Below are 27,467 nucleotides of genomic sequence, written 5' to 3'. Positions count from 1 at the left end.
AGATTTTAATGTTTATAATCACACAGAATCTCACAGTGCATGAGGCACATAGGTGTTCAAGTCCTTCATGTCTTCAAGTTTTATAGTGTATTGTGAACTACACACTGTGCTATGAGTTGAGAATTTAAGTTGAGAAAAAAAGGCAAGGTCCCTGTGTTCAAAGAGCTTACTATCTGGGGGAGAAACTGATCTTAATCAAATGATAACACTCAGGAATATGAAATTACAACTAGAAATAGGTGCTCTGAAACAGCATGTGCACCTCTGACCTAGGCTGGAACACCAGGGAGGAGGAGGAGCTAAGGAATGCCTCCCTGGGGAAGTAGTGCTTACTTGATACCTGAAGAATGACTAATTAGAGATGAGGCTGAAGAGAAGATTCGGGCCAGAATATGAAGGATATTTGCAAGGCCATCATAAGGATTTTAGTTCTTTATTTTAAGAGCAACAATTAGGCCTTGAAGGGTTTTAAGGACTTGACTGACATTTTCAGGCTTGTGATCTGCAAAGATGCTCAGACTGCAGTTTGGAGAATGAATTGAAGAGACAAGTTAAGTGAACTAACATACTTGGCTAATTTCTTTCAATTAAAGTATATCTGACATAAAATATTATATTTATTTTAGGTGTACAAAATAGTGATTTTACATTTTTACATACTTTATGATGCAATCACCATGGCAAATCTAGTAACCATCTATCACCATACAAAATTATTACAATACTATTGACTATATTCTCTGTGCTCTACGTTGCCTCCTTGTGACTTATTTTATAACTGGAAGTTTGCACCACTTGTTTCACTCCACCTTATTCACATCTCCTTACCCTCCTTCCCTCTCACACTTGTCAGTTTGTTTTCTGTATCTATAAATTAGTTTTTGTTTTGTTTTGTTTTATTTGGTCTTGCTTTATTACATTACATATGTAAGTTAAATCGTATAGTATTTGTCTTTACCTTGTTTTACTTAGCATAATACCCTCTAGGTACATCTAAGTTGTCACAAATGACAAGATTTTAATTTTTTATTGCTGAATAATATTGTATTGTATGTGTGTATCTCCTTTGTCCACTCACTTATTCATGAACTCCTAGGTTGTTTCTAATATTTAGTCTATTGTAAATAATGCTGCAATGAACATAGAGATGCACATATCTTTTTGAATTAGTGTATTTATTTGCTTTGGATAAATGACCAAAAATGAAATCACTGGGTGATATGATAGTTCTATTTTTAATTTTTTGAGGACTCCCCAACCTGTTTTCCATAGTGGCTGCACCAATGTACAATTCTACCGACAGTGAATGAGAGTTCCCAATTCTCCACATCCTTGTCAATATGTATTTGTTGATTTTTTGATAATAGCCACTCTGATAGATTTTAGGTGATATTTCATTGTGGTTTTGATTTACACTTTTCTGATGAATGGTGAGGTTGAGCATTTTTCATATGTCTCTTGGCTATCTGTATATGTTCTTTGAAAAAAAATGTCTGTTCAGCATGTTTTTTCTTTGGTAGTTAGTTGGAGTTTTTTATATATTTTGGATATTAACCACTTATTGGACATGTCATTTGCAAATATTTTCTCCCATTCAATATATTCTCTTTTTGTTTTGTTAATGGTTTCATTCACCATAAGAAAACTCTTTAGCTTGATATAGTCCTGTTTATTTTTTTAGTTTTGTTGTCCTAGCCCGGGGAGACATACACAAAAAATTATTACTAAGACCAATGTCAAAGAGTACACTTCCTATGTTTTCTTCTTGGCATTCTATGGTTTCAGGTCTTACATTTAATTATTTAATTCATTTTGAGTTGATTTTTGTATATGGTGTAAGAAACTGATGCCTTTTCATAGTTTTGCATGTTTCTGCCCAATTTTCCCAACACCACTTATTGAAGAGACTGTCATTACCCCATTGTATGTTCTTGCTTCCCTTTTCTTAGATTAATTGACCATATAGGCATGGGCTTATTTCTGGGGTCTCTATTCTGTTCTATTAATCTATGTATCTCTTATTGTGCCAGTACAATGCCATTTTGATTACTATTAACTTTGTAATATAGTTAGAAATCAGAGTGCTAATTCACATTATGTTAACCCCATCTAATTGGAATTGGAATTTTAATAACATACCTAGTATAGCATTGTCCAGTAGAAATATATGATCCAGATATATTATGTAAAAAGTAAATAGAAACTGATGAAATTAATTTTAATAATGCATTATGCATAACTTACTATTCCAAAATACTATAATTTCAATATGTGTTCAATATAAAAATGTTATTAATGAGAATTTTACATTTCTGTACTAAGTCTTTAAAATCCAGTGTGTATTTTGCATTTACAGCATATCTCAATTTGCATAACCACAATTCAAGTGCTCAATAATCACTGTGGCTAGTGGCTATTGTATCAGACAGTGCAGATACAATGCCTTTACCAAGTGGTTCCCAAACCTGACTGTGTATCAGAAGTACACACAGAGACACTTGTTAAAAATATTTCCCATCAGAAAATCAGTATGACATTACCTGGAAGCGCATTACAACCCAATGATTCCACTTCTGGGAATATATCTGAAGAAACCCTAAACACTAATTCAAAAGAATATATGCATCTCTATGTTCATTGCAGCATTAGCCAAGATTTGGAAGCAGCCCAAGTGCCAATCAGTAGATGAGTGGATATAAAAACTGTGGTACATTTACACAATGGAATACTACTTGGCTGTAAAACAGAAGGAAATCTTGCCTTTTGCAGTAGCAGGGATGGACCTGGGTAGTGTTATGCTAAGTGAAATAAGCCAGTCAGAGAAAGACAAGTACCATATGATTTCACGTATATGTGAAATCTAGTGAACAAAATAAACTAACAAAATAGAAACAGACTCATAGATACAGAGGACAGACTGGCAGCTGTCAGAGGAGAAGGGGTTTAGATGAAAAAGTGAAGGAATTAAGCAAAGAGAAAATTCATAGACACAGAAAAAGAATAGAAAATAAAAACAAATTAAAATTCAGAAAATTTTTTCAGCAGCTCCCTCCATTTTGGTTAAATATCTCTAGGAGAAGCCCATAAATCTGTTTTTGATCAAGTACATGATATGATGCTGATGCAACATTCCATGGACAAGCATGAGAATGACTGCATTGCCTCAAAATTGTGAATATAATGCATCCTAGGAATATATGAGCAATGTCATAGGAAGCTCAGTATGGAGGATATTAGAATCATCCTTTAATCATTTCAAAAATTTATTACTATTACTATTTTCTAAAAGCTCATTATGGAAAATCCCATTCCTGAAAAGACAGCAAACTAACAACACTATTGCCTCCTGGAGTCCTCAAGTCTAATCCTGAAGCTGTTATGTAAGTGAGAAAGAGATGATATATCTTAGAGCATAACTCAGACACTCTGAGAAACTCAGGAAATAAAAGGGAGTTGGGACCCATTGAGGTGGGGAAATAAAAGCTTGGAGTCATAGATGGACACTGTTGGAGGTAAGGGGTAGAATGGAGAGATTATATATATCTAATTGTGCCCTTTTCTACCTACACTACCTTGGGTGGATCATCACCCACCCCAGTACAATGTGGGCATAGAAACAGCAGGTCCAGCCCAGCATCTGCACAATAAGGAAGAGTAACATCAATAAAGCTCCTAACTATAAATACAGGTTAGTGAGGAATGGTTCTTTTCTTCTCTTTCTTCCATCCTGGGGTCTAGGTGACACCACAGAATACAGTAGCTCTTGGAAAAGGGATGACAAATGGCAGGGGTAACCTGAGGGGCATGTTCTCCTCGTGGAAGGGCAGATTGGCTATGTGGAGCCCAGATTGTAACACCAAAGGCTTTCTACCCTAAGGCTCATCCACTCTCCTTCTTACCCTCCCCACCCCCTCAAAAAAATCACTTAGGCTTTTGATGTTCCCTTTTCAAGTATGAATTATAGCTGAACTTGCTTATATGCCCAAGGAAATATGAAATTATGGGGGAAAATATAACAGCATATTTTAGAAGACTGGACAATTTGTACTAGAGGAGTATAATTAATGGACAAAAAGTGATACATTTAAAAAAGAGTAAAAGAAATATCTCCAAAGAGATAAGGGAGAATATTATGAAGCAATAATAAGTTGAAGATACTGGTTACAAAATATATATCGATTGAAATGAATTTAGTGGATGGATTGACTAACAGATTTGATATCATCAAATAATAGTAAGGTAGAAATTAGAGATGGAAAAAATATAATTAAAATATATGCAGAGAATATTGGTAACAAAACCTAGCAACATTACAAAAAAATAACTACACACAAATATTCTCATAAACATACGTGGAGACTCCTAAACAGAATATTAGCTAATTGAATCCAACCCTATAATAAAATAAATAGATTTAGTGAGGCTGTAGGATACAAAAAATATATACAAATATCAGTTGTATTTATATATGCTAGCAATAAAAAACCCCCAAATGAAAGCAAATAATTCCTTTCAAAATCACATCAACAAGAATAAAATACTTAGATATACAGTTAGCAATAGACATGCAAAAACTTGTATACAGAAAACTACAAAGCATTTTTAAGTTAAAGACAATCTAAATAAATGAGTGATATTCCATTTTTATGGGTTGTAAGACACTATTGTTAAGATGCCAGCTCTCTCCCAATTGACATATATGTTCTACACAGTTCCTGTTAAAATCCAGCAAGCTTTTTTGTATAGATTGATGAACTGATCCTAAAGTTTGCATGAATAAGTAAGGTATCTAGAAGAGCCAACTCAATTTTGAAAAAGAGCTAAGCAGGAGGACTTAGTTACACAGTTTTAAAACTTACTACCAAGTTATGGTAATCAAGAGAGTGTGGTGTTGGAGCAAAGATAGGCATATAGATCAATGAAACAGAATAGAAAGTCCAGAAATAAGTCCCTCTATTTGTGGACACGATTTTTGACAAAATGTCAAGGCAATTCAAAGAGAAAGAAGAGTCTTTACAACAAATGGCTCTTAGACAATAAAATATCCATACACAAAAAAAGAACTCAAACCATTACTTTACACTATATTAAAAAAAAAGTCAAATTGATCATAGACCTAAATGTAAGAGCTGAAAGTATAAGACTTCTATAAAACATGAAAGAAAATCTTTTGGACCTTGGCATAGGCAAAAATATACAAATGGTAAAAACATTAAGGAGAAGGTTATTGCACATGATGAAAGGATGCCAAGAACTAGGGACCAAGATTATGTCAACTTTGTCCTCTACAATCTGAAAGAGAAAGCATTAAGCTATTACCAGCAGGATTTTCAAAATTACTGGTAGAATGCGTCTATTTACAAAGTTCTTTCACATACATTTCCTCATTTAATTCTCAAAACATCCCTGTGAAATAGGTAAAACTAACTCTGTTTAACATGTGGAAGAAATTAACTGAGACAAATGTGGTCACATAGCTAGTGGCAAAGGATATTTAAACCCGTGTTTTTCTCATCATAAGGGAACATTGCCCAGCTCAAACAGCTCTTCTCCAACAACTCTACAACCATGTTTACACTAAGTGATCCTACCTCCCTTACTTTACTGATCCAATCAGATTCTTTTCCCCAGATATTTGGAATTAAACAACAGTGTGTCTCCATGACTATATGTACTGGGAATATATACACCTATAAGTTGTGGGGTGGCTGCATTTTTTAGCAAGGTAATGGAAAAGAGAGACAACTGGCCTTAAAGAAAGAAGAATGAAGCTGATTCCGTGAGAGGAGGCCATATGGCCAGAGGCAAACACACATTCATACTGTGGTAAGCCACAGTGATGTGCCACCCAAATCCCCCTTCAAAAAAGGACTTGCTACCCAGCCACAGGGAGTGCAATCAGCAGCCACCAGTTGTCTGCTCTAGCTGCTAAGAAGCCTCTTTCCCTAGATCATGCCCTCTCTGGGGCAACCTGGAACAGGTGACTGATTGAGGCCAGATATGAAATAAGAGGCAATTCTGCCTGATATAACACACTATAAAGGAAAATGCTTTCTCCAAAGCTAACCATCAGGTTGGCCAAGGCATTGTCAGACCTGCATCACAATTTGAATTCTCTCTCTGGCCAATCCTGCTTCCTCCTCTTTCCTTTCACAGGTATTGATCCCTAATAACTCCTATCAGCACCTGTTTCTGAACAACCCAACATGAACACATTACTACACATACCCAAACAAAATAAAATTTAGACTTCCACGCTTTCTGGCTTCTGGTTCCTGTTTCCTGCCTCTTGTGTGGACACTGCTGCCTTCTACTTCCTGGCCTTTATCTTTAACTGTCTCAAGCACAAACAAAGGGCTTTGACCAGAATATTAATTTTCTGTTTCAGTACTGCAACTAATATTCATATAATACTGAGCAAACAATTTTCTCTGGGTCTTTGTTTTCTTGCCTGTCCATGGAGGGATCAGGAAATGCCCTTCTAATCCTCACTCTATAGTCAACCTACACACTCTGCCTGCTGAGCCATCAAAATAGTTTTAACCATTCCTAATATACACTTTCTTATGGTATTACAGTCTTGACTAAGATGCCTTCCTAGAAAACAACCCCACGTTTCTGGCTATTAAACTGAACTCTATTGTTTTGGCAAAGGACCAGTTCCCAAAGTGGTCAGGAGAGCTTCCCCATGATGCCCAGTGCAGAGAGTGGGAGACAGAGATGATAGGGTACAGCAAGAAGGGTCAATCCTATACTAAAGGAACTGGGCCTGTACCTCTACTCCATTGAGGTGGAAAAGGGAGGGAAAATGTTTTGAGTAACTGAACAGAAATTCAATGACAGCCCAATGGACCTTGTGTTTCCCTTTCTCTGTCCCTGCCCTGTCTCTGTTCTTGCAGGCAATACCCTGGCTCTCAACTCCAACAACCGAAAGCTCCCTTCTCTGGACCACTCATGCCTCACTCTTCCTTCAAAACTGCCATTCAACTATACTAACACTACCTCCAGTATCTCCATTAAAACTACAGCCCTGTGGTGTTGATTGTTTAACTTAGGTAAGTTATTAGCTGTCATGCTATCAAGGATCCTTACTGGTTTGATGATTTTCCCTTCAGTGACTAAGGAAAAAAATACACATATCACGAGCAGAACAAATGTGGGGAAACAACAAACGTTCCAAAACTTTAAAAGTCTTTATGCTTCTGGTGTCTGATCTAGAGTTCCAAAACTTTCTCTGTGATTGTAAATGTGAATTCAAATGACTATTCTCTTGAGGATTAACAGTCCCTCTCATTACTCCCATCTCCCAAATCTTATCTTTATCAAGTCCAGATGGAGTCCTTCTGTCATTTAATCCCTTTTCCTAGTATACTCATAAATGCATAATCTGGCCTGAAAATCCAGTCAGGCTGTCTTTGACTCCACGGGCAGCTAGCATCTCTAAAAGAGATTGTCAGTACAATTCCTCTAGAACAGTGGTTCTCAACCTTCCTAATGCCGCAACCCTTTAATATAGTTCCTCATGTTGTGGTAACACCAACCATAAAATTATTTTCGTTGCTACTTCATAACTGTAATTTTGCTACTGTTATGAATCGTAATGTAAATATCTGATATGCAGGATATATTTTGTTACAAATTGAACATAATTAAAGCATAGTGATTAATCCCAAAAACAATATGGAATTATATGTGTTTTCCGATGGTCTTTAGGCCACCCCTGTGAAAGGGTCGTTTGACCCCCAAAGGGGTCGCGACACACAGGTTGAGAACCGCTGCTCTAGAAGCTTCTTCCTCACAACCCATAGGTTTTACTAAACTCTTACATCATACTGCAGTGCTCCTTCCAGCATTACTTAATTGTTGGTGCCCCAACTAAGGTTTCAAAGATACTCCTCTTCTTAACTCTATTCATCCATTCAAAATTCCCATTGCCTGAATATAGTAGCTAAATGCCCTGCAAATTATAACAGGATTTGAGGGAGATAGCTCCAAGCAACCTACAACCAAGAAGCCATTTCTTTGGAGTCTCCTTATGTAGCGAGAAAAATATATCTCACAGACATGATGTGAAGATTAAGTGAAAGTATTTAATGCCCAGTATGTTTTGTAGATCTTCTAGTCTTGAGGATTGAATATATATATATATTCCCATACAATCCTGTAGATGCTGAGACTAGGATACTGGCTGATGCGTGCTCTTACTGACAGACTTTAAAGAGTGAAAGTTAACGCCTTCTGTTCTACCTGAAACCTGTCGGGATTCCCAGTAATAATAGCCACCATCTATTGAGTTTGTTTCAGTCACGGCTAGCTGATTTCCGTGCGTGATTCCATTGGATCTTCACAATAACACTAAGAGTTTTGTAACACCGCCGTCTCTAGTGCAGAGGTGAAGAAACTGAAGCTTGGAGAGGCGTAACGTGAGATATTTCTTCCATTTTCATACAAGATTAGATTTAATCTTTAATGCAGATGAGGGTGGGTCTTCCCATGCCAAGACAATAGTTGAGCTTCGCTCTCCGCCGGGGTTCTCCTGTCCCTCCATTTTAGTAGAGGTGCGCTCACGCGCAAAGCGTGAAGAAGCGGGACGCTTCCTCCCCAGGGGGCGGAGGGGCGCCCAAGCCCCGCCTCGAAGGCGGGATCACGGTGGGCGTGGCCTCACGCCAACTCTCGGAGAATCTGGGACGGAGAGCTCTGGAGCCGTAAAGAGCTCTAGGAGTCGTGAACTAGCGAGGCGCGGAGGCGTTGCTTTACGACGATTAAGAGGAACAGACCAGGTCGGCGTTCACCGCTTGTGACTTCTCACACGTGGGTTGCTGTCCGTCTTCCGCCTGCAACTCATCTCTATTGGCGTGAACCAGCCACACCGAAGAACGGAGTGGCAGCAGAGGCCAAGGGTCGTGAGCTGATGGATTTTGCTGCTGAAAATGAAGCGACGTCGGGAGGCGGTTTCCCGCGTGGAGCTGAGGGGGCGCGGCTGAGGCGCAAGTCCGGTAGGGAGGGAGTCGGGGACAAAGCGGAGACCGAGGAGTTAGGAAGTGGAGAGGCCGGGAATGGACTGACAGGAATGGAGAAAATAGGGGATATAGAAGAAAGAAGTAGACAAAGGGCAGAGAAAATGCGAATGGTTCTAACAGTGGTGAAGCATGAGGTTACGGACTGGTCGGAAATGCAAGAAGATGTGCTGAATGGCCAGCGGATAAAGCAGGAGGTGGAGGATGGGCCTGAGGTGAAGGAGGAAAAACCAGACACATTGGAGGTGAAGCAGGAGGTGGATAGTAGTTTGGTGTTAAAAGAAGAGAAAGTGGATGAACCAGAGGTTAAGGAAGAGAAAGTGAAGGTGAAGGAAGAGGTGGTGGACTGGCCAGAAGTGAAGGAAGAGAGGAAAGATAACTTGAAGATAAAACAGGAGGAGATGTTTTTTGGTCAGAACATAAAAGAGGAAATAATGGATGAAATGTGTGTAAAAGAAGAAAAGATTTTCCCGAAGGAAGAAATGTCGGATGACACAAAGGTGAAAGAAGAGCCTCAAATAAATTCTGCCGTGGGCTCCAAACGGAAACTGGCTATGTCAAGGTAAGGCAGGGAGGAGTCCATGGGGAGAATAAAGCTCTGGAGCCCTCTGGTCTAGTTTGAAGGAAGCCGCACTACCAGCAAGATGTAGAAAATTAAGCACAAGTTTGAGTCCCTGGAGCCTGAGGGTGGGAGTTGGGGAGTGGGGAGTTGGGAGGGTTTTGTCAGATAACAACAAATTCAGTGAAAATGTGTTGGTATTGTCCAGTGGGCAAGTCAGGAGATGAAAATTCTGGGGAGCGGAAAACCCTTGAACCGGATTCTGGCTTGACTTATCCTCTTGACTCAGTCTTTGTGTGAGAGAGGACGGAGATGAGGAAAAGTCTGATAAAACCAACAATGACAAAGTGGATTAAGTTAAAATTAGACTAAAATGCACTTGAACTCATCCAATTGTTTAGTTTTCTATGGGTACTATGAATATTAATCATTTCATTTAATTTTCCAATAGTGTGTGATCATGTGACAGCATAGGAAGTAAAAGAGTGACCAGATTCTTGGAACTTTTGCTATCTAGAACACAATAGGGGAAATAGAAATAGCTGTAGTTTGGTTGTTAGTATCCCAAGATCTAGAAGAGCAGTTGAACACTGAAGACAGATAGTGGGTAATAGCATTCCTAGATTATTCCAATGCCTATTCTAGGTCAGGTGTGTAGTTGAGGAAAACAGATGCAACTGCTACTCTGTAAATTTGACTGGATCTTGTATTTTACTAGTGTCTGTATCTGTAAGATATTGAAACATAGGTATATGCATACACTCACACAATTATTAAGAGATTGCCAGGAACTGCAAGTTAAAATGTCATTTAATAATCTCATTCTCTGATGATAGTAGAAAAAGAAGTCAAGTGAGATGATTTTTTAAAAATCTAGTACATGTTTTCTTGAATTATATATCACTAACAACATTGTAAATGCAGTTGTCATTTGGAGACAGTTTACTCGAGGAGAATTTTCTAACAATGTTTGACAGCTATTGAGTATTTTATTAGAGATACTTGCATATGCTTTATTCACTATAACTATGTAAATTGATTGTGATGAGTAATTGATTCAATTAAAATTTTATAAACAAGAATAATTGATAATTTATATATTAAGTTTCATGTGGGCTTTTGTAGGTGTGAAACTTGTGGTACAGAAGAAGCCAAGTACAGATGTCCACGTTGTATGCGCTATTCTTGCAGGTATATATATAATTTCCTACCTTATCTCTATCTGTACCATTGTTACTTCTAAGTATAAAAGTACCTCCTCTTGTCTTTTCAGCTTGCCCTGTGTAAAGAAACACAAAGTAGAACTAACATGTAATGGAGTTCGAGATAAAACTGCGTATGTTTCAATACAACAATTTACTGAAATGAATCTCCTAAGTGGTAAGCCATCTTATGCATAGAAGATTGATGATGCCTCCTGGCCATTGGCATATATCGTTTATTTTTCTATTTTGAAATTTTTAGATTATCGATTTTTGGAAGATGTGACAAGAACAGCAGACCATATTTCCAGAGATGCTTTATTGAAAAGACCATTAAGCAATAAACATGTAAGTATTTCTTTTAATCCTTTTCAATCAGAATTCCTTTTAATTGATTTGATTCATTTTTTTCACTCAACAAATGTATTAAGTGACTACTATGGTCTGAATCTATTTTAGTTACTAGGGATACAGCACTGACCAAAACAAAGTCCTTCCCTATGTCGAACTTGTGTTGGAGTGGAAGAGACAGGAGTTGAGTAGAGAAACAAATATAATTTCAGATAGAATTAAATCCATTTGGAAAATAAAGAAGGCAGGAGATTAAAGGAAATGATTGTTTGTTGGGATGAGGTTGTGAGGATACTGTTTTTGGTACAGTGGCCAGGAGAAGCTTCTTTGAGAGATGGCATTCAAGCAGCCATCTGAAGTTTGAGAAAGAGGCAGTTATGTGAACATGTGGAAGAAGACCAGGTAGAGACAACAGCAAACGTAAGGACTGAATCAGGAACGAGGTTGGTGCGTTTGAAGAATTAGAACAGGAGCAAGGTAACTGGAGTGTAGGTGAGGAGATGTTGAACCATGATTCTTGTTTATTCTAAGTGAAACTGGAAACCCTGGGAGGATTTTGAGAGTGTTTGCTTTTTGAAAAATTACTCTCATTGCTATCTGGAAAGTGGACTTCAGCGGGCAAGAAGGGAAGATTGGAAGAAGGGGGGCCAGTTAAAAGGCATTTGCTACGGTTCAGTTGAGAGATGATGGTGGCTTAGATAATGCTGTTAGAATTATTAGGAAGTAATTGAAAGTAATTGGGTTTAAGGAAGCACTGACGGGACTTGGCTGTTTCAATGCACTTAACTTTCATACTCTTTCATCCCTTTTACATTCCTTGAGCACTGTTCAAAATTAAAGCTTACATATTTGAAATATTTTGCAACTGCTATTGCAGAAATTCTTTAATATTGTTATTAAATCATATGGAATTATGTTCACTTTTAGAGACTGTTAATATTGAAGTTGCAGAATTTTAATAGCGTTTAAACACCTCCTTTTATTAGTGTTATTGGTACAGATATGACATTACATATATCTGAAAGATTGTCATGCATTAACATTTTTCCTCAAGCTTAGTTACACATATTAAAATTCTACTTAAAAGATAAATTACTTTGTAATTTTTTTCTTTTTATTGTGAAGTATGGCATGTACATTTAAAAAGTTAACATCCATGTAACTACCACTCAGTACTAAAATTAGAACACTCCCCAGCATTCCAATAGTTCCCTGCCACCCCCTTGTGCCCTTCCCTGATACTTTCTTATTTCTGAATACTTTTCTAGTTTAGGAATGTACCACAATTTATCATTCTTTTCTTGGTGGACTTTGGGTTTCCTGTAATAACAAAAAAGTATTTAGAAACAGTGCTACTATGAACAATTTGTTTATGAATCATTGTTTGCATGTGTGTATGTTTTTCTGGGGTTTATACCTGAGAGTGAAATTGCTTTGTTGTGGGGTGCACATATCTTCAGTTTGACTAGATGTTACCAAAACATTTTCGAAAGTGGTTGTACCAGCTCCCAGTAGTGTGCAAATGTACCTATTGTCATATCCTGTCCAATACTTAATTTGGTCAAAGTTTAAAAATTTTTGTCAGTTTGATGGCTATGTAATTTTTTTCTAAAGATTTTACTTATTTATTTTTAGAGAGAGGGGAAAGGAGGGAGGAAGAAAGGGCAAGAAACATCCATATGTGAGAGATGCATTGGTTGCTTCTCACACGTCTCCTGGGGACCTCGCCTGCAACCCAGGCATGTGCCCGGACTGGGAATGGAACTGGCAACCTTATTTGTGACTTCTTTAATATCTCTGTAATTTTCTCAGCGGATGTCGTGCATTTTTAGTGAGTAGCCATATTAAAACCCATTCCAGCCCTGGCTGGTGTGGCTCAGTGGATTGAGTGCTTGCCTGTAAACCTAAAGGTCGCTGGTTCAATTCGCAGTCAGGGCACATGCCTGGGTTGAGGGCCAGATCCCCTGTTCGGGGTGTGCAAGAGGCAACAAGTGAGAGTCAGTCATCTCGCACACATCGATGTTTCTCTCCCTCTCTTACTCCCTCCCTTTCCCCCTCTCTAAAAATAAATAAAATTAAAAAATAAAATCTATCTCAGTACCTTATCTATAGATTCTTTAGTTTTTCTCTATGAGTAACTCATCACAATATGTTTCTATCCTTAATCTTTTAATTTCTTTTTCTTTCCCGCCTTCTTGGAATAGCTAGGACTTCCAATTCAATGTCAAATACTAGTGATGATAGTAGACATTTATGTTGCAAGTCTCAAGATCACCCCTAGGTTTGATAGAAGGATTTTGCTAGAAGGACTCAACATACAGTTGTACTCATGGTGATAATTTATTACATTGAAAGGGCACAAAGTAAAATTAGTATAATGAAAAAGCATTTGGGGTAAAGACTGGAGGAATTCAGCCACAAGCTTCCAAGAGTTCTCTGCCATCGGAGTCACACAGTACACAGTTAATTCCTCTGGCAGTGAGTTGTGATAACACATGTGAAGTATCACCTACCAGGGAAACCCATAAGCAACTGACTGCCCAAGGTTTTTATTGAGAGCTGGTTGCAGAAGCACCCTTTCCTAGCATGTGCCAAATCCCAGGCTCCCAGAAGGAAAGCAAATAAAACCACATTGTTTATACAAATAATTTAGGCAAAGTGAACAACTTTCATGATTTGGAAAAGTTTTATGTCAGTGTAGGGAACCATTTACCAGTCTGTCAAATTCCCAGACACCAGCCAAGGGTCAGCCTTGTAAGCAGAATCTTTTAAGGATAAGTCTCAGGCCTACTATGTTAATTCCTCTGTACATCTATTTTGTAACTCCTGATCATTTTAAGGAAGTTCTGGTCCTACTTTGCTAACAGATTTTATCATGAATGGTTGTTACATTTTATCAAAATGCTTTTTCTGGTTTTGATTATTTCGTTTTTGTTTTTTAATCTATAATCTGATAATATAATCTTAATTAATTTTCTATTTTAAGCTAAATTTACATGGTGTTATTACTATTATAACAGCATGCTTTTTATACTTTGCAGAATTTAGTTGTCTTATATGTGTGTGGTGTACATCTATTCATTCATTTTGTATTTCTGTTCGTGAGATTGACCTCTTAATTTTCCTTTTTGATATCTCCTTAAGTTTCCGTATCAATATGATTCTATTTCATAAAATTGTTTGAGAATGTTTTTAATTTCTTCTTGGATTATTGGAATTAATCATTGGAATTATTTCTTCCTTGGGAATTTTGTAAAATTAGTAATGAACTGATACGGGCTTAGGTCATGTCCATGGGTTGTGCATATAAGTTCTTGGACTTCTCCCATTCCTATATTATTCTTAACATCCCTCTGTCTATTTTGTGCCTACCAATTATGCTTCTTAATCCCAGCACCATTTCCCCATTTCTCTCCTTCCTAATGATGCCTGTACCTATGATTCTGTTCCTATTTTATTTATTTGCTTAACTTCTTTTTGTTTCTATTTTTTATGTTCTGTTGTTGATAGATTGTGAGTTTGTTGTCATTTTAGTGTTCATAGTTTTGATCTTCTTTTTCTTAAGTAAGTCCCTTTGACATTTCATATAATAATGGCTTGGTGATGATGAACTCTTAGCTTTATTTAGTCTGGGAAGCACTTCATCTGCCCTTCCATTCTAAATGATAGTTTTGCTGGATAGAATAATCTTGGTTGTAGGTGCTTGCTTTTCATCACTTTAAATACTTCTTGCCAGTCCCTTCTTGCCTGCAAAGTTTATTTTGAGAAATCAGCTGATCATTCTATGGGAACTCCTTTGTAGGTAAGTCTGCTTTTCTCTTGCTGCTATTGATTCTCTTTTATCTTTAACCTTTGGCATTTTACTTATGATGTGTCTTGGTGTGGTCCAACTTGTTAGGGACTCTCTGTGCTTCCTGGACTTGTATGTCTATTTCCTTTGCCAAATTAGGGAAGTTTTCCTTCATCATTTTTCACAAAGCTTTTCAGTTTCTTGCTCTTCCTCTTCTCCTCTGTCACTCCTATGATTCAGACGTTGGCTCATTTAAAGTTGTCCCAGAGGTTCTTAAGCCTGTCCTTGTTTTTCTCAGTTCTTGTTTCTTCATTCTGTACTGATTGACTGTTTATTTCTTACTTATGTTCCAAATTATTGATTTGAACCCTGGTTTCCTTCCCTTCGCCATTGGTTTCATGTGGATTTTCCTTCCTTTCACTTAGCCTACCTTCACTTCTTCCCTTCTGTGTTTGCCACACTCAAGCATATCTGTCAAGTCTGTGAACATCTTTATCACCAGTGTTTTGAACTCTCCATCTGTTAGGTTGGGTATCTCCTCGTCTCTTTGGTTGGTGTCTTCTCGTCTGTTAGTTTGGCTATCTCCTTGTTGCTTAGTTCTGCCACTGGAACTTTGATTTGTTCCCTTTTTTGGGCCATACATCCCTGTCACTTCCACTTGACAGCCTCCTGTGTCTGTGTCTGTCTCTGTCTTAGGTAGAGCTGTCACACCTGTTATGTTGTAAGGGCGGAGCCTTAGGTATTCATCAGTGTGAGGCAAACTGTTTCACCACAGTGTAGCACTGTATTTGGGAGGGGGTGTCTGAGAGGGAACAATGCCACTTACTCAGCACTCTCCCCTTTTCCAAGAACTTTTCCCACTGCCTATATGGGACTGGCATCTCTCTAGCTGTTGCCCTGGCTGTCATTCCCAGAGTGGCTGGGTCTGCAGACGTTCTAGGACCATGGGGGCCCTTTAAACAAGCAAACTCTGCTGAGAGACTGGCAGTTTCTTCCTTCACCCCAACCCTCACTGGTCTGCACAGTCAGAAGCAATGACGCTTTATTTTTCCTGGTGCTGGAACCATGAGCTGTGTGGTCTCGTCTGGTGTTGGGAGAGCTCTCCAGGTGTCCCTCCCTACTTTTTTTTAACGTGTGACTGTGCTTGCCGCTGCTGCCGCCTCCACACTGCATCCTTTCCGATCTGGCTCCACCCGTCCTACCTGTCTGGATGAATATTTCTTCTTTATATCTTTGTTTGTTGGACTTCCATGCAGCTCGATTTTCTGGAACTTCTGGTTGTCTCCAGTTTGAGGTAGTTGTATTCCTTCTTAGTTGTGGAGGGAGACGCAGCGTGTCTACCTATGCTTCCATCTTGGCTGGAAGATTTAATACATTTTTTAATTACAGGTGAGATTCAATATTGTATTAGCTTTAAGTGTATAGCATAGTGGTTAGATGTTTATATAATTGTAAAATTTATGAAGTGATCCCACCAGTAAGTCTAGTATCCCCCACCCCCATACCCCCATGACACTATGCATAGTTATTACAAGTTTTTGACTATATATTTCCTATAGTGTACTTTACCTTCCATGACTAATTTGTAACTGCCTTTGTACTTCTTAATCCCTTCACCCTTTTTAACTAGCTCCCACTCCTCACCCAAATTGTCAATCATCAGTTTGTTCTCTGTATCTATGAGTTTGTTTTTGTTTTGTTTATTTATTTTGTTTTTCAGATTCCACACATAAGTGAAATTTCTCTTTCTCTGACTTAGGTCCATCCATGTTTTCACAAATGGCAAGATTTTGCCTTTTTCATGGCTGAGTAATATTCCATTATTGATATGTTCCACAACTTCTTTATCAATTTCTATTGATGGACACTTAGGTTGCTTACATATCTTGACTATTGTAAATGATGCTGCAGTGACATAGGGATGCATTTGTCTTTTCAAATTAGTGTTTTGGGTTTCTTTGGATAAATACCCAGAAGTGAAATTGCTGGGTCCTTCTTTGTCTTTTGTTATAGCCTTTGTCTTCAAGTCTGTTTTGTCTGGTAGAACTATTGCTCCCTCAATTTTTTTCATTTCATTTGCATGAAATACTTTTTTCCATTCCTTTCAGTCTGTGTGTATTATTTTTATCTGAAGTGGGTCTTTTGTAGATAGTATCTGTCAGGGTCTTGTTTTCTTACCCATTCAGCCATTCTATGTTTTTTAATTGGAGCACATAACCATTAAGTATTGATACATATATAGTTACTGCCATTTTATTATTCATATTTTTTTATCTTTTTCTTCTTAAGGATGTCCCTTTAACATTTGTTGCAATACTGGTTTCATGATGATGAAGTCCTTTAGCTTTTTCTTATCTAGAAAGAGCTTTATCTCTTCTTTGATTCTAAATGATTGCCTTATTGGGTAGAGTGATTTTGGTTGTAGGTTCTTGCTTTTCATCTTGCTTTGAATATTTTGAGCCAATTCCTTTTGGCCTGCAAAGTTTCTGGTGAGAAATGAATTGATAGTCTTATGGGAGCTCCCTTGCACAATTCACTTTGTCTTTAGCCTTTGACATTTTAATTTTGACATGTGTTGATGTGGGCCTCTGTGGGTTTGTCTTGTTTGTCACACTACAGTTCCTGGACTTGTATGTCTGTTTCCTTTGCTTAGGGTAGGGAAGTTTTCGGTCATTAGTTCTTCAAATAGGTTTTCAATCCCTTGCATGTTCTCTTTTCCTGCTGATGCCTCTATGAAGTGAATGTCATTATGCTTGATGTTGTCTCACGGGTCCCTTAAACTGTCCTCATTTAAAAAATATGTATTTTTAAGTGTTCCAGTTAAGTGTTTTTCACTACCTTGATTTCCATATCACTGATTTGGTCCTCTACTTCATCTAATCTGTTGTTGATTTCATCTAATGTATTCTTCATTTCAGTTGTTGTATTCTTCATTTCTGACAGATTCTTTTTTATGGTTTCTATGTCCTTTTTTATATTTACTATTTTGTTGACGTTTTCATTGAGTTCATCTATTCTTTCTCTTAACTTCACTGAATATCTTTATAATCAGTGTTTTTGAACTCTACCAAGTAGATTGCTTTCCTTCATTTTGTTTAGTTCTTTTTCTGGAGTTTGCTCTTTGTTTTATTTGGGATGTATTTCTTTGTTTTGGCTTCCTCCTTGTGTTTGTTTGTGCATGTTAGGTAGATCTGCTGCATCTCCCAGTCTTGGCAGGGTGGTCTTACCTAGTACATATCTAGGAGACATTCCTCATGATTCTTAACCACTAAGGGTGGGTGTGGGGTGGACCATCTCACTTCTCATCTCCGCCCCTCCTACCAGTCTCTGCATGGCTTCTTTTTTATATCTTTGGTTATAAGAGTTCTGTTCAGTTAGTCTTTAGGTGGTTCTCAGGGTAGTTTTATAATGTAGTTGTAATTTTGATGGGGTTGTGGGAGGAGGAAAGCACAAAGCACAGCATCTGCCTACTCTGCCATTTGTCTCATACGTATTTGACTTTAAATGTATCACCTTATTGTGCTATTTGCTCCATTTGTGTTTGTTTCCTTGTCTTTGGGCTGATTAAGGTTTTTTGTTTGTTTGTGTGTTTCCCAATCATTTGAATTTTCTCTCCTTTGGTTTAGAAGCTCTATACCTTTTTTCTACCCTTTCCTTGGTTAGTCTGGACATACAGCATGCTTAACTTCATTTACTAAAGGTACTAAAAGGTAATTTAAGGTACTTAAATTTAAGGTAATTTAAGTTAATTAGTACCTTAACTCTGTAACTAGACAATGCAAGGATACTAGAATAGGAATTGGCAAACGTTTTCTGTAAAGGATCGAATGACAAATAAGTTTTCCAGGCCATATAGTCTCTGTCACAATTACTCTGCTCCACCATTGTAGCAGGAAAGCAGCCATAAGCAGTACATAAACAGGTGGGTGGGGATGTATTCCAAAAAAAATTTGTTTCTAAAAATAAGCAACAGGCAGGATTTGACCCTAGTTTGTTAGCAGTTACTTTTGAACTCTTAAATTCCATTTAACCCTCTACTGACTTTTCTTATAGTTTTTAGGTATTTAAAGTATCCTTTTAAAAATCTTCATACAGTAGTTATTGTTTTATCCAATCAGTGTTTATTTTGGTTTATGTTCATATTACCAGCTTTCTTTGTTCTTTATACCTTCATTCGTCATCTTGGACCTACCATCTGAGTGATCCCTTTCTGCCTCAAGTATATCCTTTAGACTGTCCTTTAGAGAGGGTTTGTTGGTTGCCAATTCTTAGATTACTCTTTTGGTTGTTTGAATTTTTAAATTTCATCCTCTTAAATAATTTTTCCTTATAGCATTCTGAGTTCAAATTTATTTTTCCAATGTCTGTGGTTTCTCCATTGTTACTGTTGTAAAGTCACCTGTCATTTTTAACTGCCTTTAAAATCTTTTTTCTTTGGCTGCATTATTTTTGTGTTCTGCATTTTTTACTCACCCTACTTGGAAAATTTTAGATTTCTTGAAACAGTAGAGTGTCTTTCTTCAGTTGTGCAAAAGTAACTGCTCATTTCTATGAAAATATTACCTCCGTCTTATTCTTTCTCTCTTCTCCTTCGAAAACTACTATTAAATGTGGCTTAGGTCTTCTCTCTACATCCTGCCTATCCTTTAACCTGTCTTCTGTTTTTTTCTTTTTCATCTTTGTTACCTCTGTATTACATTCTAGAACATTTCTAGTTTTATTTAGTTCTTTTAAAAATCTGCTGAGTCACGTTTTATAGTTTCACTGCTCATATATTCAGGCTTTCTTTAATTTCTTTACATTTTGCAGAGCTCTTCTATAATCTGTGTATGGTTCTTTTAAGTTTCTTGATATAAATGGAACTCTCAGCTGTCTCTTTTTGTCTCTTGGCTCTTGCTTACTGAGCCTTTTTTTTTTTCTTGTACTCTTTATGCTTTTTTATTTTTTATTGAGTACTGCTTTTTTTTCTTTAAAATATTATTTGTGGGAATTTTTTGAAGATGGGACAGTCAGGCCCTTTATTCCACCAGGTACCTAGGAACATTGCAAATCTGGATCTATGTGAAACCAAGTTGGACTTTTAAGATTCTCTTGACCATACAAATTTTCGTTTCAAAACTGCAAGGGCTAGCCCATGACCACAACTTCTAATGGATTTTTTTTTTCTCCTGCTGTTCCAGTTAAACCAGTACTAATTTCCTTGCATCCTCTGGAGTTAGAGTTTATATCTTGTTCAGCCTTTTACCATGACTTGGCTTCATTTGAGAAGGGCTTCCTAGAAGTTTACGAGGTCTTGACTCTGACCCTCTTGCTGAGGAGGTTGAAAGGGGAAGCCTGTATTTGCCAGGATTTGTAAAAGTTGGCTTCATTACATTGCCTGCCTCTCTGAGTTCTCACTGTTTATTAAAATTGGCCTGTATTTTCCTGTTTCTGTCAGTTCTTCAGTGCTTTTAGGCTACATTAAAATATATTTTATTACATATGTGTATTTTCCCCATAATGGCATTCTTAGATGTTTTCATTGGGAGAGTTGGTTATAACCACTGCCATCGTTTAAACCAAAATTCTGTAGTTATAAAATTGCATATAATTTCTTCAATCATTTTTATACTTAGGTAGTGATTCCTTGCCCTTCCTTTCCCTTGGCTTATGTCTTGGTTGCCTTAACTCTGCATTGTAAATTCTAGATCCCCATTTATTTAATCAAGAAACTTGTATTTATATTTGGCCATTTCTTTGAGTATTCTCTTTAAGTTAGGACTGTACTAGACAGTGCCATGATTCTTCCCCTGAGTGAGCTTCCTATCTAGTAATAAAAGCAGGTATATGTTATAAAACCACCAGTAAAAGAGAAAGAACTGTATAGATATCCCCTATGATTACCAGATGACCTGTATATTTTTTGAAATCCTTCTCTTGGCTTGTAGAGCATATGGGTAAAAGCACTGGCTTTGGAATTACACAGATATTGGTTTGAATATAGGTTATGCCTCAGAAATAGTTATATAATGTTGGCATTCATTAATTTCACTGCTAAAATGGGGGTAATAGTAGTACCTGTCTCATAGTGTTGTGAGGATCAAATTACATTGCTTCTTAGCACAGTTTATGAAACCTAAGTACTCAATAAATCTTAACGATTATATTTTGATTGTCACTTTATTCACTTTTGACATTTAAGGCATTTTAAGATAAATTTGTCTTTTTTTTTTTTTTTTTTGCTTGTTAGATGTACTTTATGAAAAATCGTGCCCGAAAGCAAGGTATTAACTTAAAACTTCTGCCCAACGGATTCACCAAAAGGAAAGAAAATTCAACATTTTTTGATAAGAAGTAAGTTTCTGACTTCTTCCTTAGTCTATCAGGTGATCTGATTTTATCAGGAACATCTTCTAAGGTTTAGTTTGATATGATACAGAGCTACTAAAAATGTGGTCTATGAACTGTTTGTTATTGGTCCGTGAAAAGATAACTATACAGATTGAAAATAAGCATTTAGAAACATAAGCTAATTTTGTATAATGTGACTCTTAATGAAAATTTGGGCTTGCAGTGTGTGTGTTTCTGTCTGGGACAAAGCAGTGAGCCGTAGCAGGAACCACGTACAGCTTTACACAGAGCAGCTCGCCTTTTTATAATTCCTTCTACTTCGGGATTCCCATAAGATTTCATTTGAAAGCCAGTGATGTGAAAGAAAGGGATTTTGGAAACTCTTACTCTGTAGTGAGTGTGAGTACAGGTAATATGACAGTGATTAGTTTGCTGCTTTCTGGAAGTACTAGATCAAAAAGGCCTCATTAGTACAGAGTGCTGTAAGGATTCCAAGTATTGTCAGTAGCCCACTAAATTATTGAATAATGCCTTTCAAAAGTCAAGATTCTGGTTTAAAGTAAAAAAAAAAAAAAAAACTGAGTGAGTTCCTTCCTCTTCAGTCTCTTAGTGTGTCTAAAAACTTGTGCAAATTACTTTCTTTCTCTAGGCCTCCTCTGTATGATATGGGGGTTGTACTAGGTAAACTTGGATTCCCTTCCAGTTCTACTGTATCATAAATTGGAAAGACAGCATCAGAATTATTATTATTCTAATAAACCTTCTGCCTTTTCAAAACATGTTATATTATTAGATGATGTCATCCATTTATTTTTTTATGTGTTTCAAGACAAATATTTGTAAAGGTGGTTTTCCTTTTTCCTGGTTGTCTTCCAGAAGTAAAGCAGTGTTTTCCATTTATCAAATGTGAGATGATTCCTTTGTACATTTTGAAACTGATATATTTGGAAATGGACATAATTTGTTTGAAATTTAAGTACCTGGTTTGTGCTTTCTCAATTATAAAGGTACATGCTTCTTTTCTGCAGCCAACTTTTTTCCATTTAACAATATAGTATGGACTTCTTATTAATGCAAATCTGCCTCATTGTCTGCTCCAACTATGACTACTGTATACTAATTAATTATCTCCATATCCATGAATATTTAGCTTATTTCTAGTTTTTAATTGTTATAAATAATGCTGTAATAAATATCACCGAACAAATTATTTTATGTACTTATGTACTATTTCTGTAGGATTAATTCCTAGAAAGTGGAATTACTGGATTAGATACTATATTTATTTAAGCTTTTTAGAGAAACTCCAAGTTGTTTTCCCCCTAAAAGCACCACTTTGTACCTTCATCAAAAAAAGCATCAGAGTGCCTATTTTAGTTACACCTGCACTTTAATCGGATATTATTCAACTTTTTTGACTAATCATTAGAGAGACTGATCTCTTAAATTTTTTATTTCTTTTAAGATGTTCATGTTTGTATCTCATCTCAGTCTGTTACATGCATTTAAACATATTCATCAGTCTGTTTATTCTTTAATTCTGTCTTCCATTTTTGATACATTTTAACTAGTTGTAAAATAATTCTATAAAAAAAAAAAAAAACCCATAGAAATAGTAAAACGGAGTGGTTAAAAGCACAAACTAGAGCCATGCTGCCTGAGTTCAAATTTCTCTGAACAGCATCTTCCTAGCTATGTAATCTTAAGGTAATGCACTTTACTTTGTGCCTCAGCTTCCTAATTTATAAGGTGGGTTGAAACAGTTTTCATTTCCATTTATAGTACTATATGAGAATACATGAGTACTGAGTTGACTCTTTTTTTAAAAAAATTTACAAATTTTGCCCTGGTGAGGTGGCTCAGTTGGTTGAAGCATCATCCCATGCACCAAAAGGTTGCAGGTTCAATCCCTGGTCAGGACACATGTCTAGGTTGCAGGTTTGATCCCCAGTTGGGGCATGAATGGGAGGCAACCAATGATGTTTCTCACATTGATGGTCTCTCCTTCCTCCCTCCCCACCCCCACCCCCATTCCTCTCTCTAAAATCAATAAATATAACCTCGGGTGACGATTGAAAAAAAATTACCAATTTTAAAGTTGAAAACATATTTTATTTTCATTTCATTTCATTTCTTTGCACTAAGATATGGAATATTTGCCCACAAGGTTAAGTATAACATTTGACTTTAATCCAGTCAGCTAGTTAAGATGATCTATTGTGTATATTAGAAGTCAGTTCAGTGGAAAAAAAAGAAACTTTAATCTGTGTTACTGAATTTTTCCATTGTTCATTGTTAAATGGCTCATTATGTTTTTAAAGGAAAAAATGTTTTTGCTACTAACTGAATTTAAAATGTCTGTCTTCAGATGTTGGGTTAATAATAAAGCATTAACATGACTTCCCAGCTAGTTAAAGCCATAAAGAATATCACTGGTTAGTCAGCTTGGAAATCTCTTTAATCCCAATATTTTGTTCATTCTTGTTCAGCATTTTCCTCAATAATTTAAATCTTGGCACTGTTGACATTTTGACCCAGAGAATCCTTTGTTATGGAAGGCTGGCTTGTATATTTTAGGATGTTTAGCACTAACTTTGACCTCTACCCTCTAGATGTTGGAGTCACACATACACACGCACACACACACACATGCGCACGCTCACACACACACACACACACACACACAATCTTTGGCCTCTACCCTCTAGATCAGTGGTTCTCAACCTTCCTAATGCCGCAACCTTTTAATATAGTTCCTCATGTTGTGGTGACCCCCAACCATAAAATTATTTTTGTTGCTACTTCATAACTGTAATTTTGCTACTGTTATGATCATAATGTAAATATCTGATATGCAGGATGTATTTTCATTGTTACAGATTGAACATAACTAAAGCATAGTGATTAATCACAATATGTAATTATATATGTGTTTTCTAATTGTCTTAAGCAACCCCTGTGAGAGGGTCGTTCGACCCTCAAGGTGGTCGCGCCCACAGGTTGAGAACCACTGCTCTAGATATTGGAGACACACACACACACACACACACACACCTACCTCTGTTGTGGCAGCCAAAAATGTCCCTAGACGTTCCCAGATGTCCCCTGAGGTAGGGCAGAGGGAAGAGGTAAAGTTGCTCTTATTTGAGAGGCACTAATTTAGATGGATATGGAAGATGTACTTACTAAACTTAATGCATGGCAAAATCAGATCTACAGAAAATATTGATTGGTAAAAGGTAGTATATAAGTAACAAGATAAATAAATAAGGCCCTGTACTTTAGGGGTAGTCTTCAGGGGATTAAAAAAACACACTTCGAAGTATTTCGTTTGGGATACCTGTGTTTTCTCAGCCATTCAATATGAAAATGACCAAGGTTTTAGATGATGGTAGTGTTATTTGTTAGAAGGAGTGAAGAAGCAAATACTAAATCTTTTAAAAGAATTGTTTTCACCTCTGTTCTGTCTTGTGTTTTTAAGAGACTCGTTTTCAATGCTTTTCTCAACTTTCAAAGGTGGTTAAGGCTTTCACTCAAATAAACCTATATTTAATAATACTGCCTCAACTCTTTGGTACACATTAGGTGACCTTGGGCAGGATTAAACTTACTGCATCATTGAGAGGATTGAATGAAATAATACTGTAGTACCTGGCACTCAGTAAGTAATATACAATGACTTTTTTTATCTGAAATTCTGGGGTATAGTACATTTACTATATTATAATATATTCACCTCTAATAGCTCAGGGACAGCATTGCATAATCAATCAATACCATTTCTACAGTGAGTTCTAGAACTATTAACATTATAAAGTGGTACCTCCATACTCATCATTGATTCGTTCTGGAACTCGTGACGAGTTCCACAACCAACAAGTAGCAAACGATGAAGCATTTTCTCTTGTGGGTGGTGGTGTGACTGATAGAAGTTCTAGCAGGTGCAAAGAGTCCTCAGCAAGCACCAAGGGCTGAAACTTTTTTTTTAGTATATTTTATTGATTACGTTGTTATAGTAGTCCCAATTCTTTTTCCCTTTGTTCCCCTCTCCCCAGTACCCCCCTTCCCTCCAGTAATCACACCCACCTTAGTTCATGTCCAAGGGTCCTTCATATGAGTTCTTTGGCTTCATCCTTTCCTATATTATTATTAACTTCCCCCTTATTTTGTACCAACCAATTATGCTTTTTAATCCCTGCACCATTTCCCCGTTTCTCCCCTTCCCCCTCCCAGCTGATAATGCTCCAAATGATCTCCATACCTATGATTCTGTTCCTATTCTGATTTGCTTAGTTGGATTTTGTTTTTATTTTTTAGATTCACCTGTTGATAGTTCTGAGTTTGTTGTCATTTTAATGTTCATAATTTTGACCTTTTTCTTAAGTAAGTCCCTTTGGCATTTCATATTATAATAGCTTGGTGATGATGAACTCCTTTAGCTTAACCTTGTCTGGGAAGCACTTTATCTGCCCTTCCATTCTAAATGATAGCTTTGCTGGATAGAGTAATCTTGGTTGTAAGTCCTTGCTTTTCATCACATCGAATGCTTCTTGCCAGTCCGTTCTTGCCCACAACGTTTCTTTTGAGAAATCAGTCTTATAGGCACCCCTTTGTAGGTAAGTCTGCTTTTCTCTTGCTGCGTTTAAGATTCCCTCTTTATCTTGAACCTTTGGCATTTTAATTGTGATGTATCTTGGTGTGGTCCTTTTTGGGTCTAGCCTGTTTGGGACTCTCTTTGCTTCCTGGACTTGTATGTCTATTTCCTTTGCCAAATTTGGGAAATTTTCCTTCATTATTTTCTCACATAAGTTTTCAATTTCTTGCTCTTCCTCTTCTCCTTTTGACACCCCTATGGTTCGGATGTTGGCACGTTTAAAGTTGTCCCAGAGGTTCCTAAGCCTCTCTTCATTTTTTTAAGTTCTTGTTTCCTTATTCTGTACTGGTTGACTGTTTTTATCTTCCTTATGTTCCAAATCATTGATTTGAACCCTGGTTTCCTTCCCTTCATCATTGGTTTCGTGTGGATTTTCCTTCGTTTCACTTAGCATAGCCTTTACTTCTCTTATGCGTTAGCTGTACTCAAGCACATCTGTCAAGCCTATGAGCATCTTTATCACCAGTGTTTTGAATTCTGCGTCTGTTAGGTTGCCTATCTCCTTGTCTGTTAGGTTGGCTACCTCCTCGTTGCTTAGTTCTCCCACTGGTACCTTGATCTGTTCCCCTTTTGGGCCATACTTCTCTGTCTCCTCATCTTGACAGGCTCCTCTGTTTGATTGCCTCTGTGTCTTAGGTAGAGCTGTCACTCCTGTTACATTCGTTGTAAGGTTCGGAGCCTTAGGTATTTGTCAGTACAGGGTGACCCATTTCACCAAGTTGTGGCGCTGTGTGTTGGGGAGGGGTCCGAGAAGGAACAGTGCCACTTGCTCAGCACTCACCCCTTATCCAGGCACTTTTCCCACTTCCCTATCAGACTGGTACCTCTCTAGCTGTTGTCCTGGCTGTTGTTCCCACAGTGGGCGGGTCTGCGGATGTTCTACGACTGTGGGGGCCCTTTAAACAAGCGGACTCTGCTGAGAGACCAGCAGTTTCTTCCTTCACCCCAAACCCCACTGGTTTGCACAGTCAGGAGCAATGAGGCTTGATTTTCCCCAGTGCTGGAACCATGAGCTGTGTGGCCTGGTCTCGTGCTGGGTGTTCCTCCTGACTTTTTAAAACATGTGACTGCACTTTCCGCCAGTCTTCCACTGCCGCCGCCGCTGCTGCTGCAACCACACAGTGTCCTCTCCGCCCCGGCTCCTCCCCTCCTACCTGTCTGGATGAGTATTTCTTCTTTATATCTTTGTTTGTTGAACTTCCAGGCAGCTTGATTTTCTGGAACTTGTGGTTTTCTCTAGTTTTGAGGTAGTTGTATTCCTTCTTAGTTGTGGAGGGAGATGCAGCGTGTCTGGCTAGGCCTCCATTTTGGCCAGAAGTCCCTGAATTATTTTTTTCTCATCAAAATGCAATGCATACAGAACTTGATTGACAAGTACCAAGGTATGACTGTAAATGGGCTTAGTCAGGTTTTGCTGCACAAGAAGTTAGGAAAAAACTTAGTTTCTTAGATTTAGGGATTTTGTATTGTGGTCCTACGCTAAAATTATTATTATTTACTCCCTAGTTATTAAATTAGTCCTTTGTTTCAGTAGCTTGAATTATAATATAATCAAAAACTCAAA

General features: G+C 37.4%; 1 protein-coding gene across 2 annotated transcripts in view; it reads left to right on the top strand.

Moving 5' to 3' along the window:
* The first annotated feature begins 8,757 nt into the window (after window positions 1–8,757).
* Window positions 8,758–27,467, top strand: part of ZNHIT6 (zinc finger HIT-type containing 6) — a 62,081-nt gene continuing 43,371 nt past the window's right edge. For both annotated transcript variants that reach the window (XM_090271708.1, XM_090271707.1), the window contains exons 1-5: window positions 8,758–9,579; window positions 10,702–10,767; window positions 10,850–10,956; window positions 11,041–11,126; window positions 21,149–21,252. In XM_090271708.1, coding sequence (XP_090127834.1) covers window positions 8,912–9,579; window positions 10,702–10,767; window positions 10,850–10,956; window positions 11,041–11,126; window positions 21,149–21,252 — 1,031 coding nt within the window. In that variant the 5' untranslated portion in view covers window positions 8,758–8,911. The remainder of the gene's footprint in view (window positions 9,580–10,701; window positions 10,768–10,849; window positions 10,957–11,040; window positions 11,127–21,148; window positions 21,253–27,467) is intronic.

Source organism: Furipterus horrens, unplaced genomic scaffold (assembly GCF_987537825.1).
Source record: "Furipterus horrens unplaced genomic scaffold, mFurHor1.1.pri manual_scaffold_3, whole genome shotgun sequence".
Taxonomy (NCBI): Eukaryota; Metazoa; Chordata; class Mammalia; order Chiroptera; family Furipteridae; genus Furipterus; species Furipterus horrens.
The sequence above is the reverse complement of the archived record's forward strand: the minus strand, read 5'-3'. Positions and strand labels throughout refer to the sequence as shown.